The 13,330-nt window shown below is 41.5% G+C and overlaps 1 protein-coding gene across 2 annotated transcripts in view; it reads right to left on the bottom strand.

Moving 5' to 3' along the window:
* The window catches only part of Pcsk6 (proprotein convertase subtilisin/kexin type 6), a 199,942-nt gene that overhangs the window by 116,091 nt on the left and 70,521 nt on the right, over positions 1–13,330 (bottom strand). For both annotated transcript variants that reach the window (XM_046435863.2, XM_046435867.2), the window contains exons 4-6: positions 12,709–12,852; positions 11,081–11,157; positions 8,441–8,529 (exon numbers count right to left, since the gene is read on the bottom strand). In XM_046435863.2, the coding sequence (XP_046291819.1) occupies positions 8,441–8,529; positions 11,081–11,157; positions 12,709–12,852 (310 nt within the window). The remainder of the gene's footprint in view (positions 1–8,440; positions 8,530–11,080; positions 11,158–12,708; positions 12,853–13,330) is intronic.

Below are 13,330 nucleotides of genomic sequence, written 5' to 3'. Positions count from 1 at the left end.
GCACCTTGTAACATACGTATGAAATGTACACAGGAAAAATTAAAAGACATTGACAAGTCAGTAATTATTATGGAGACCAATATACCTTCTAAGAAATTGATAGGATAGACAAAAAAAAATAAGAAAGACTCCAGAAATTGTGAATAAGCTTGATTAAAAACTGGTGACAAATGCTGATGCCTGGAAGAACCAGGCAGGCAGGGAAATGGACTAGGAATCCAGGCTCATTAACAGAGTGGACGGCAAACTGTCCTTTAAGTAGGAGCAGCTGCCATGCAGATTCAGCTAACCATTGCCATGTAGGAGTAAGGGCTGAGCATGGCCAAAGCTTTTGATTTTTTTAAGAGAAGGCCCAAATCCATGTTTTTTACATAAAATCTCTTGATTTATGAATGTTTGTTCAACTTAAAAAAAAATACCATGAGGGTCAAACAAAGCACATCTGTAGGCCGAAGGCAGCCCGTGGATGACCAGCTGCAACCTCTAATCTAATATAAATATAGATCTTTGTACTCAAAAAGCATAGATTAAAAATGCTCTTTAAACATCCATTGCAATATGTATAAAAACCAAACATGTGTTAGGCCACAAAAAAATTCTCAATAAATACCAAAAGGCAGAAACTACATAGAACAGTCTCTGATCTCAATGCAATAAAGTTACAAATTAGCAACAAAAGGAACACCAAAAAATTTTATCCAGTTGGGAAATTTCATAAATCACTTTGAAACAATTCCTGGTTTAAAGGGAACAATCAAAGCTGAAATTAAGAAGTTTTCAGAAATGAATAGCAAAAAGAGCATGATACAGTTGAACCAGTGATATGTGTCAGAGGAAACATGTGTATAACATTTATTTATTTACTCGGATACATAAAAGCCTAAAAAGAATAAGCATTCCATTTAAGGAGCCAGGAAGAAAAATAAAGTAAAATTTTAAAAATTGAAGGAATTGATAAACAAGGAAAAATAGAAATTCATGAAACAGAAAGCAACAAAAAGCAGTTAAAAAACAAACTAGTTCTCTGAAAAAAACATTTTTAGGAAGCCACAAGTTTTCATTGATCAAAGGGAAAAGGAGCAAGATCATAAATAAGATCAGGAACAACTATAACTACAAATATGGAGGGTATATTTTTAAATTATATGAATATGATCTTAAGTTTATGTGTATATTTAGAAACTAGAGAAATTGTTGATTTTTTTTAAGGAAAATTTCATTATCGAAATTTCCCTTAGAATAAAACCCCAATAGACCTAGTTCTTTAATTAGTCAGTATATCCGGGAAGGTTGATTAAACAGTTCTACCAACATTTAAAAAAACAAAAAACAAAAATACTAGTCAATGTCTATGATATGTGAACTGTTTCAGAGCACATTAGAAGACAGAAAGTTTCCTAATTCATTCCACAAGACCAATGTAACTCTGACACCCAAACTTGAGACATGTCAAGAAACACAAACCACAGTTCAATTTATAAATAAAATGAAAAACCACATATAAAATATTACCAATTGAATACAGCAGTGTATTAAAAGAAAATATTCATAATCATTATTCCAAGAACTTATTCCAAGAACAAAAGAAATTCCAGCTTTAGGAAATCTATTAATGTGATTTACTACAATAAACAGATTAAATACTAAAGGCAAAAACCAATATAATTATTTCAAAGACTTAAAAAAGAGCAGATAATAAAACTCAACATCCATTCTTTATTGAACTGCTTAGAAATCTAGGAATATAGTAAAATTTCTTAATTTGGTAAAGGCCTTCCTACATATAAGAAATCTACAGAAGATATCTACAAATTCTATAAAACTAGAAGCATTCCTATATGCATCAAATAAATCAACAGAACCTAGAACTATCATTATTCAGTATTCATCATGAGTCCTTATATATTGAAATAGGCATGAAAAAGATATGAAAGTTACTAATACTAAAGAGGTAAATCATCATTTTATTTACAGATAGTTATTATTTATGACAATCTAGAAAAGAGACTTAAATGTAAAACAGTGGCACCAAGAGTGTTCAGTCAGGTGGCCAGAAACAAAAATCAACACACAAAAATCAAGAACTTTCCTAAATTCATTTCAATATTGACCCATTAAAATATAATCTTAAAACCAATCAACCTAGATATAAACCTAATAAGAAGTGTGTAAGATCAATGGAGAAAGTAAGAAAACTTTTTTAAATGGTGTAAAAGAAGACCTGAATAAATAAAAACATACCATGTTCCTGGGTGGGAAGACTCAATATTGTAAGGATGTCAATTCTCCCCCAATTAATCTATAATTTCCATGCAATCCCAATCAAAATCCCAACAGGATTATTTATGGAACTTGACAAGCAGATTCTCAAGCTCATCTGAAAGAGAAAATGTGCAAGAATAGCCAAGAAAATTTTGAAAAAGAACCATGAGAAAATTGTCCTATCAATTATCAAAAAACAAGAAAAAAATTCTTCTAAACTATAACAAATGGGTGGTATTATCAGGGCTTAAAAAGAAACAGTCTAATAAACATAAAGGAGGATCCAGCATCCATGGGGAAATTGGGATGGAATAAGGGAAGCCCATGGAGATCACTGAATATGAATTTGGGGGGGAAATTAGGTTAGATCTCTCCTTCATAGATATATATTCTATTGGATTAGGAAGCTAAAAAACAAAAACATAAAAACTTTAAGATAAACTCTTGTTCTAAAACTAAGGTTTTAGAGGAAGTAAGGGAGAATCAATTTTTCATCCTGAGCTTTTCTAAGCCAAATCCTAAACCCCAGAATCAGAAAAGAAGGTGAACAAATTTGACATCATAAATTTTCTTTTTTTTTTAAAAATTGAAGTATTATGTATAGAAAAGGTGCACAAATCATCCATGTGCAACACAACTTAATAAAAAGTTGAAATTTCTCTAAAATTAAATACATTAAGGACTTCCAGTTACACAACACAGAGTATCCCACTCTCCTCTCTGAAAACAAAGACTATAACATATGCCCCCAGAGATCCCTGAGAACACACACTTTCTCCCCATCAGAGGTGATTAACCCAATGGCAGTATGACTGGTGATGCTAGGGATGCTGGTGGTTCATAAGATATAATTTGGTCAGTTCCACTGCTTCCCTTAATTATCTTTATGTGATAAAACTTAAAAGAAATGTGATTTTTATGAAGAAAGTTTTAAAAAAATTCCACTTGTATGAATATGTACTCACTATTTTAGGAGGTTATCTGTGGTGATTTTAAACTATACCCATAAATTCTCTGACACTTTTCCATCCAAAAAGAGCAGCCAAGTTTCTTTCCCTTTGGGGGTATGTTAGACTCAATGATACATTTCTAATGAACAGTAGAGCTGAAGAGACAGTGAGCAACTTTTGAGACTAGGTCACAAAAGACATTGTTGTTTCCTCTTTATTTTCTATCCTGAATCACCTGAAACAAGGGGAAGCTAGCTTCAATATCATGGTGATCCTGAAACAATGCCATAAAGAGGTCACATGGTGAGGAATCAATGCATCCCCTCAACAGGAAGCAATTGAAGCACCTAGCTAACAGCTACCTAAGTGGCACATCTTGGGAGTGGCTCCTCCAGCACTAGTCCAGCCTTCAGATTACAGTCACAGCCAAAAGCTTCATTATAACTGTGTGAGCAACCCTGAGGCAGAAACATTCAGCTAGACCACTCTGTGTTAGATAACCCATGTTTGTTGTTTTAAGGAGCTATATTTTGGAATGATTGTCATGCAGCAATGGATAATTAACACACAAATCTGTTTGGTAAAGAAATATAAACCACTAGTTTTAGTTTCAACAAGGGCAGAGTAGTTCATACCATAGTGACTCTTCAAAGCATAATAATTATTAGCTCTGGAAAAAAATACTTATTTAAAAAAAATCATAAGGACACTGGAGAGCAATCAGATGAAGGCAAGGATTCAATAGCTGAAAGAAGGAAATATACTTGGTTATGATCTATGTTTAGATGACTTTTCCCCTGCAGGAACTTCCATTTCTCTTGGTATAGAGAGGCTAGAACTCAACCAGGAAAGTGTAATCTTATTCACCTGAGATGTCAGGGAATGGTTTTAGGAACTGTCAAAGAAGGTAGAGGACAAATTGCAAAAAAGGAGAGAGCTATAGAGAAAGACACATAGATTCCCCTCAACCACCTGGCTGACCCTGAACTAGACATGTTTGAGCAACACTCTAAAATAAAGTCCAGGACAGAAACAACAGCTAAAAGGCTAAATGATCTGGGCAGATATGTCAGCTGCTATCTACTGCAGTGGAATCAATTTAGAGACTGAATTTTGTTAAGTTAGAGATTTGATAAATATTTCAGGTTTTCCATTGAAATACCAAAAGGGTCATGGCAGAGGAATAAAGACTACATGCCTGAGCTAAGGGATTCTCCCCAAGGTAAGGGCAAATCAGAAAGAGACCAACCATTAAAAAAAAAAAAAAAAAAGAATAACCAAGAATTTTAAATTTCAAATTTAAATGACTGCTAGAACAAAATTACACAGTATTCAGGAAAAGACAACAGAATCCGAAATCTCTACAATGTGGCATAAAAATGTCCAGTAGACAATAAAAAGTTACTACTTATGTGCAAAGTACTTATGTGAATATGAGACCCATTCAGAGTAAAATCAATCATTAGAAACATACAACTGACCTAGATACTGGAATTAGTACATAAGACTTAACAATAACTCTTACAAACATGTTAAAGAGTTTAAAACAAAAGATAGATATAATGAATGCAGAGATGGGGAATCTCTGGAGAGATTTGGAAATGGTTAGAAAAAAAAAAAAGAGCCAAATAGAATTAATGGAGAGAAAAACCATAAGAGAAAAGCACAGTATCTGAAAAAAAAATCATCATATGGAATTAAGAACATATTGGATACAACAAAAGAAAGAATTAGTGAACCTGAAGATAGTGCAATAGAAATCACCTCATTAATAGCATATAAAGAAAAATGGATTTCCAAAAATGAGCAGAGCCTCAATAACCTGTGAGGTGTATCAAGCAGTCAAACACTGTATCTGATGTCCAAAGACAGGTGAGATAAAATGAATTAAGAAATATTTGAAGAAAATTGACAAAATGTTTTCTAAATTTGATTTGGAACAAATAAATAAAAAACAACCCACTAAGAAACACAGCAAAACCCCAAGCTGGGATAAGGTGAAGAAAGTTATTTAAAACGACATTATAGTAACAGGCAGAGCATGGATAGAAATTCTATAAAAGCAGCCAGAGGAACAAAATATATTACATAAAGGGAAACAGTGATAAGGTTTACAACTGACTCATCAGTGGATATCAGGAGACCAGGGAATAACATGGTTACAGCGTGGAAAGAAAAGCACTCCGTGTTCAGCAAAATGAAGACGCAGACACTTTCAGATAAAATCTGAGAGAATTTCTCACCAGCTGGAGGGACAAACTTCAAAATATGTTAAAAGAAATTCTTCAGAATGAAGAAAAATGGGAACAAGATGAAAATCTGAAGCTAGAGAAAGCAAGGAAGAGAATGGTATATGGGTAGGAAACTATATTTCTTTTCAGTCAACTGAGTGTTTAAAGGAAGAAGAACAGCGATGCACTGTGGGTGTCTAACATGGGGAATGAAAAACATGAGAGTAACAGCACAGAGGATGAGAGTGTGTGTGAACTGGAACAATGTGCTTTGGAGAAACACATTATACATTATATAAGTAGTGTACCATTAATTCCAGATAGTCTGGGATAAATTAGGATGCACATAATCTCCTGAGCAAGCAGCTGGAAAAAAATAAACAAGGATCTAAAGACATCTCAGAAAGATTCCTTGCTATGTGCAAACACACTAAAGGCAGGAGGCTTTCCCATGATGGGTGCTCAATGGTTTCTGCCCAGGGGTGACTTTAAGGGAGTGACAGGAAGATAGGGTGGTTGCCTCTGCGGAGGCTGAAGCTGTGTACAGAAACTTTGGAGCCTGGTAGTCACAGGTTCCTTGGATCAAGGGCAGCCTCAATTCCACATGTCTTCACATGGTCCAGCCACACTTCCTGTCCCCTGTCTCTGTATAGTACCCTCCCTCTCAGCTCCATGTGGCAGACCCCACTGTTTCCTTAGTCTTCCGTCTATTTGCAGCCAAATTCTTCCACAGTGCTCAAGCCACGCCCCAGGCCTTCACTGAGGGCTTGCCCTGCAGCCCCTAGGGCCCCATGTCTGCCCTTCTCATTTCAACGGTTGGCCCTGTACTGGTTTCCATGTTGGTACTGTGCATCCTAAAGACACGCTAAGCTCCTGGAGGTCCCAAATTGTGTCTGTCATTTCCATCTTCTCTCCTTCAGTGGCAAAGCCATAATTATACACGTGTCATGTACTTAAAGGTATTCCATCTATTCATTTAAAAATATTCCTGTTCTTAAGCCCTGCAAGTGGAGGCACTCTTTCTCTAGAATCCGCAAAATTTATGTTTACAATTTTGCAGTGAGTGTCGAGCTAGGAAATAATAACAAGCTATATTAACTGTGCATCTTCTGTGGAAGATGCTGTATGTACACTCTTCCCCATGACTCCTCCTTACAATCTTACCTACCTGCGTGACCCCAGAGTCCTCTAAGTCAGCATTCTCAAATTGCCATTTGTAGACCTATCCTGTGATTATCTTGTTATAATGCACATTCTGGCTGACAGATCTGGTATGGAGCAAAGATTCTGTATTTCTAACAGAGCCCAGATGATGTCCAGGCTGCCAGTCTAGGGACTTTGAAGGGCAAGGCTCAAAAAACTCCAAAGGTGGGGTTGAAGCAAAACAAATCACTTCCATTCTCTCTGTGAGAATTTCAGCAGGAGGGAGAGAGGAGTTCAGGGGCTCCCTGCAGACTGAGCCCTGAGGCAGTGCTGGTGCACTTGACAGCTGATTTCACCCTCACAACAAACCTGGAGAGGCAGCTGCATCACCATAATCCCTCCACCCAGTGAAGAAACAGGCTCAAAGACGTTATATAAGCTGTCGAAGGACACACAGCCATTAAATAGTGGGAATGGGCTTGCTGCCCAGGTCAGCATGATTCTACAACCCAGGGGAGACTTCCCAGTGGTCTTTAGTCATCATCAAAGGCTCCAGAGAGAACTATACATCTCAGTATAAAATAACTATCATAAAATTGGGAGGCCGGTTGATAAGTCTCTTCATTTATTCGTCAGAATACATCCTTTGGGGGTTAATTCTGTCATGAAATGATAATCCCAGAGAGGCAGAGAATCTTTATTAAGTAAAAGCTGGGGATCATTTTTTGGGAAACTCAAGGACTGGGTCATCTAGGAAACCCCTGGCCCAACTTCCCTACCTTGTGCTGCTCATATGTGGAACTGAGGAGGCACAGTGGCAGCCATCGAAATGAGCAAGTGCACCTTCCAATAGAGGTGGACAGGCCTCCCAGGTGAGACTAGCCGTCTCAAGCCTGCCTGGCACCCCTGTCCTCTGCCTCTACCTGCTCAGTGATAGGTACTTAATGGGCACTTCAGGACACTTGGCAACTGAATTGCCACACTGTTGACGCCAGTGGTGCACAGAAGGACATGTTAGCCTTTGCTCCAAGGCCCCATCCTAGCAAAGGGCACTTGACTTACCATGTGAGAAGCCAAAAAACAAAGGCAGATGCACCTGGGGTCAGGTAGAGGAAAAGTAGACCCCAGGGAACAAGATGGGGCTGGGGGGTGGGGTTCTCTTCACCAAGATCAGTGGGCATGAAACGGTTTATGCCACAGGTGGACTGAGCCAATGGAAAGCCAGGGACAGGCTGGGAAGGGAAGGAATCGTGTAATCCTAGGTATGAACAAGAAGACTGGACATGTCCAGGGGAAACTATGACAAATGCCTTTTGGCTATGTCAAGGGACAGGAGCAGGTGCTGGAGGGGGAAGCATGGGGTCATGGGTGCTGGGAGCAGTTTCCTAGACTCTGACCTGGGGGAGGCATCCCAGAAGAGACAACCTGTGAGCAAATGCTTCATAGAAGTGGCCAGGATGCTTGAATGGGAGTGAGGAACAGGGAAAGACTAAGTCTATCTGGGAAGTGAAGGGAGCCACCAAAGGCCTGGGAGCACCCAATACAGGCTTTCAGAAGGGGTGGTCTGATGGCGGAAGGTGAGCCAGCGGCCAGGCTAGTGGGACCATAGTAGAGAAAGAGGGCAGCCTTCTGGTGGAACCTGGGATGGCTTTTCAGTAAAACAGTGAGCCATTTCTCTATCTCAAGGCCCCAACCACTCTGTGGGCTGTCTGGGCCATGGCGCAGCTGGTACTGCTGCTTCAACCCCAGGGTCCTGACATGCCCAGGGCCAAAGGAGCGAAGCTGCCAAGCCTGCAGACAGGGAGCTCTCCAGGGGGACCCCTCTACCCTGGGGCTGCGCGCTCCCAGCCTTACCTCCTATTTTTGCGTTGTACGCTATGCCCACGATGCAGTAAGAGTTGTTGGCTGAAGCAGCAACTTCCCCTGCGCAACGGGTGCCGTGTCTGAAGCAAAGGAAAAAAACAAAGTGAGGCCCCAGCCCAGCCATTGTTAATGAATTCCACACACTGCTCAGTTCTCCTGCAACAGGCCAGTTGTCCTGGTGCCAAGGGATGCTAGTGAAGCCCATTTTCTGCATCCCCTGTCCACCACACCACACCAGGGGGGAGGTCCCTGCAGGAAGCAGCCAGCAGACTTTGCCCAGCCCTTCCTGCTACCACACATGGCGAACATTTGCTCACAGGTTGTCTCTTCTGGGATGCCTCCCCCAGGTCAGAGTCTAGGAAACCTGCTCCCAGCACCCATGACCCCATGCTTCCCCCTCCCAGCACCTGTCATTGGCTCACTGCCATTGCCATTCACTGGGGTGGCCCCACCTACCCACCCACCCACCCACCCCCGGTCTCAGCTCTGTGTTTCCTGTGACTAACACCAAGGCACTTGGCACACACAGGTCCAGTGTTAACACCTGCCTGACTGGGGGGATGAAAGGAAGCACGAACAGGTACTTGTTTGTCCCCTGTCACCTACAACACTATGCTCATCCTGGACAGCCCTCCCACCATTTCTGTGGCCATTTAGCAGGGACTGAAGAAGAATACTCCAAATTGAACACTCAATAGCAGCAGGAGGACAATGAAGAAATTACCAGAAAAACAAATTGCTTTACTTTGTAATGACCCCATTCTCCATTGTGCCACATTGGGTCAGTTCCCCCAGCAGAGGCCAAAATATGGGTGACTCTAAACAACACATCTTTGAGAAGAGTACACAGGGGATGAGAATCATTGATTCAAATTTAAAACCGCCTTTAAAAATGGCCCTGGGTCTGCGTGCCAGGCTTTACAAGGGACTCATCTGTCCTTCTCTGGAACTCTCACTGCCCCATGGCCACGGCCACTTAAGGGGTCACATAGCTCAATGGCTTAAGCTGGGATTCAATCCCGCCCTTCAAGGGTCACTGCATGGGATATGGATCATGCCTTCCTGTTCCCCGATGTGTGACCAGGAAACAGGCCCGTTTGCCCCAGGCGTCCTCACTGCTGGGCCGGAAGGGCACCTTGGGACGTGAGTCAGGGGAAGCAGCCCTCGTGGCTGGGCCTCTGAAGCCTGTAGTGCAAAACAGAGCAGTCCAGCCAAATCTCCCTGCACAGTACTGTGTGGTCATCAGGGTTTTTGTTCTTTTGTTTTAAAATGGGGTCTTACTATGTTTTCCAGGCGGGTCTTAAACTCCAGGGCTCAAGAGGTCCTACCAACTCTGCTTGTTGAATAGTGGGGTCTACAGAATAGTACCACTGTGCCAGGTGTGGGCACTGGGGTTTGAACCTTGAAATCAATCAACTGCAAGCTCACATACCTTTGCTATAGTGTAGATTCTGAAAGTCCCCCAAAGGCCCATGTATAAAGGCTTGGTCTCCAGCGTGGTGCTTGGGAAGTACTGTGAAGCAGGGGCCTTGTGAAAGAAGCCTAGGTAATTGGGGGCACATCTCTGCAGAGGATTGTGGGACCCTAGTCCCTCCTTCTTTCCCCTTTTGCTTCCTGGTTCATGAGGTGAATGGTTCTGCTCCTACCATGATGTGCTGCCTCAACACAGGCTCAAAGCAATGGAGCCATTTAATCATGATCTTGAACCTCCAAAACTATGGGGCCAACTTCACTTTTCTTTAGAAACTGGTTATCTCAGGTATTTTATTCTAGTGATGGAAAGCTAATGAACACAACCCTGGTGAAGGGACACACCTGAGCAAGCACAGCAGGGAAAGAAGAAAGGGCCTTTATTATTTTCCTCTAAATATTTCTGAAGAATGGTAAGAACTCAGGGCATAGGGCATGCTGACAAGGAAGGACAGTCAGTGCAGCAAATGAACTCCCGGCACAACTGCAGGGCTGATCCCCCAAGAGATCAGGTGACCTGTGCAATGTAGACAGTCCCTGTGGCTTCCTGAGCATCTACAGCATGCATTCTTCAGCCACTGTCTCTTCACCCACAACAGCTATGTGAAGTGGGTATGTCATCTCCATGGAAAAGCCTCGAAGGCATTACGACACAGCGTCTCACCAGGTCCTTTAATGTACACAATGCCACATAGCCAGGGAGTAGTTGAGCTGGGATCTGAACCCAGGTTTGTCCAGCATTGCTCGTGCCCTCCCACCTTGCTCAAAAGGTCAAAGATGGAGTCACAAAAGTTCAGACAGGTGACACATGTGCTCCGATAGACCAGATTGATATGTAACAGTTATGGAGACCATTAGACTCCCTAGGGGTAAGTCTTCTAAAATATTCCAAGGAGAGAGGTACCAGGAGCAATGCTAACATGCATTGTTAGCTGAGTAACACAGGAGACACCCCCCTAAAGAAGGCTAACTTCTGTGGCTAACTCCACAGAAGTCACTTGTGCCCAAGGGGCTGTGCCAGGCATGGCTTCTGACTCCTGGGTCAGCCCTCAACAGTGCCCAGGCAGCTGGAGCAACACCTAAGCCCTCCACCTCTTCAGGGGCAACCACAACAGCAACCGCGGAGAGAACAGAGAAGCAAGGGAAGACGAAGGGACGCACTTATTTTCATTGCTGGCATCATAGCGTGGAGATGGGTCATAATCATTCCCGTTGACATCATAGCTTGCGTAGGAATCCTAGGAATTAAATCTTGGTGAGTGAAGAGCAATGGCATAAAATATTACAGCACCCTTGAAAATTATTTTTATGCCTGCCTTGAAAAATAAAACTATACAGTTTCTCTATTATTTATAATTATATTATTATAATATATAATAATATAAATTATGTGATATTGATACATATGTGATGATAAAATATACCTAACATTAAATTTATCGTTTTAACCATTTTAAGTGTACGGTTCAGTGGTAGTAAGTACATTCTCATGACTGTGCAACCATCTCTACCATCATTCTCCAGAACTTTCCTTCTTCCCAAACTGGAACTCTGTATCCACTCTACACTGACTCCCCATTCCTCCCTCCTCAGCCCCTGGCACTCTACTTCCCATCTCTGTGAATTTGGCAACTCTACATTCTTCACATAAGTGGAATCATACAGCGTTTGTCTTTTTGTGGTGGGCTTATTTCACTCAGCATGATGTCATCAAGTTTCAACAGGGTTGACATAAGTGTCGGACTTTCCTTAACTTTATATTTAATACATAACGTTTTTCCTCTACATACGTGTAATAATAGTAGTCATGTAATTTGGATCCTCCTTTGAAAACATATCACAAAAGCTTTCCAGTATTACTGACAGTCTTCAAAACTCAATTAGAAAGGCTATACAATTATCTACTAAGTATGTTTAATTTAATCACTGTTAGATGCCCAGGTTCCTTATAGTATTTAATGTTTTTATTGCATTTATTATGTGCCAGGCTTTCTTGTTTACATATATGAACTCATTTCATCCTTATAATAACCCTATAAGATAATCCTCTATTAACCCCATTTTATAGACAATGAGGCTGAGGCACAGAGAAGTTAAGCAACTTGGACAAGATTTCAGCTGGTAAGTCACAGAGCCAGGATTGGAACCCAGGCTGTCTGGGTCCAGAGCCCATGATTTTAGGCTCTCTTTCTCTCTCTCTCTCTCTCTCTCTCTCTCTCTCTCTCAGAGCCCATGATTTTAGGCTCTCTCTCTCTCTCTCTTTTTTGTACTAGAGATTGAACCCAGGACCTTGCACATGCTAGGCAAGCACTCTACCACTGAGCTACACTCTCAGCTCTTTATATTTTATTTTGAGACAGGGTTTTACTAAGTCATCTAGGCTGGCCTCAAATTTGTGACCCTTCTGAGTTGCTGAGATTGTAGGCGGGCACCACCACACCTGGCTCAAAGCCCATGTTTAAACACGGTCCATGTAGCTATTCTCCATATGATGAACACCTCTATGTAGATGCTTTTCAGTTCTTTAGTTTCCATTCCTAGAAATATGTGTGACTCCTCAGACATGTAGGTAAATCACTTTGAAATACCTTCTCTGGCCAGGACAGTAGTAGGTGGCAGGATGGTTATTTACCCAGTGCTCCTCAGCACAGTGGGGTTTTTACAATTTGTTTTTGCCTAATTTAATGGGAACTAAGGGTGAAAATCAATTTGTTGTTTTTTAAATTTTGTATTTATTAAGGATGACCATGGTTGAACATCTTCGCACTTAGTTCCAAGGCGTGACTTACATAATTTGGAGCCAGGTCTGGGTGATTTCTCTCTATGCCATCATCAAGGATGGTGACCACCACGTTCTTTCCTGTGTAGCCCCGCTTCCATGCCGCCTGGACGTTCATTTCTGACCGGCAGCGGCTGTTCTTGTCGCCACAATGCTGTATGCACAGAAGACACAAAGCCCCACATATGGACCCTCCTGACGCACAACGGACATACCGTGTAGACCAGCAGAGAGGTGATTACGCTTGCAACGAGTAACAGGAAACAGCAGCCCCTGCCTTAGGCAGGTGAGACACTCTTCCTTCCACCTAGACCCAGGAAGAATAAAGGTGGGGGTTCCCCTGGCTTTTTCTGCACCTGACAATTATCATTTTCCTCAGGCATACCTCCCAGAAGGGGCTCTGTCCAGGGCAAGTCTTCACCATGCTGTTAGACCTACACCCTGCATCAAATCACTTCCCTATTCACTTCCACATACTTAAAGAGGAAAAAAAAAAAAGACTGAGAGCGCTACCCTTTGGAGCAGGGGCTTTACACACAAAATAAAGTGTGTCTCATTGATGTCGTCCTGGGAATTTAGCTTAGTTGGGGGAAATTAACCCATGCCAGAAACCCAGCTGGTAATGCAAACGT

The sequence above is a fragment of the Marmota monax genome, unplaced genomic scaffold (genome assembly GCF_021218885.2).
Source record: "Marmota monax isolate L192 unplaced genomic scaffold, Marmota_monax_Labrador192_F-V1.1 WCK01_AAM20220418_F8-fsc00005, whole genome shotgun sequence".
Lineage (NCBI taxonomy): Eukaryota > Metazoa > Chordata > Mammalia > Rodentia > Sciuridae > Marmota > Marmota monax.
The sequence above is the reverse complement of the archived record's forward strand: the minus strand, read 5'-3'. Positions and strand labels throughout refer to the sequence as shown.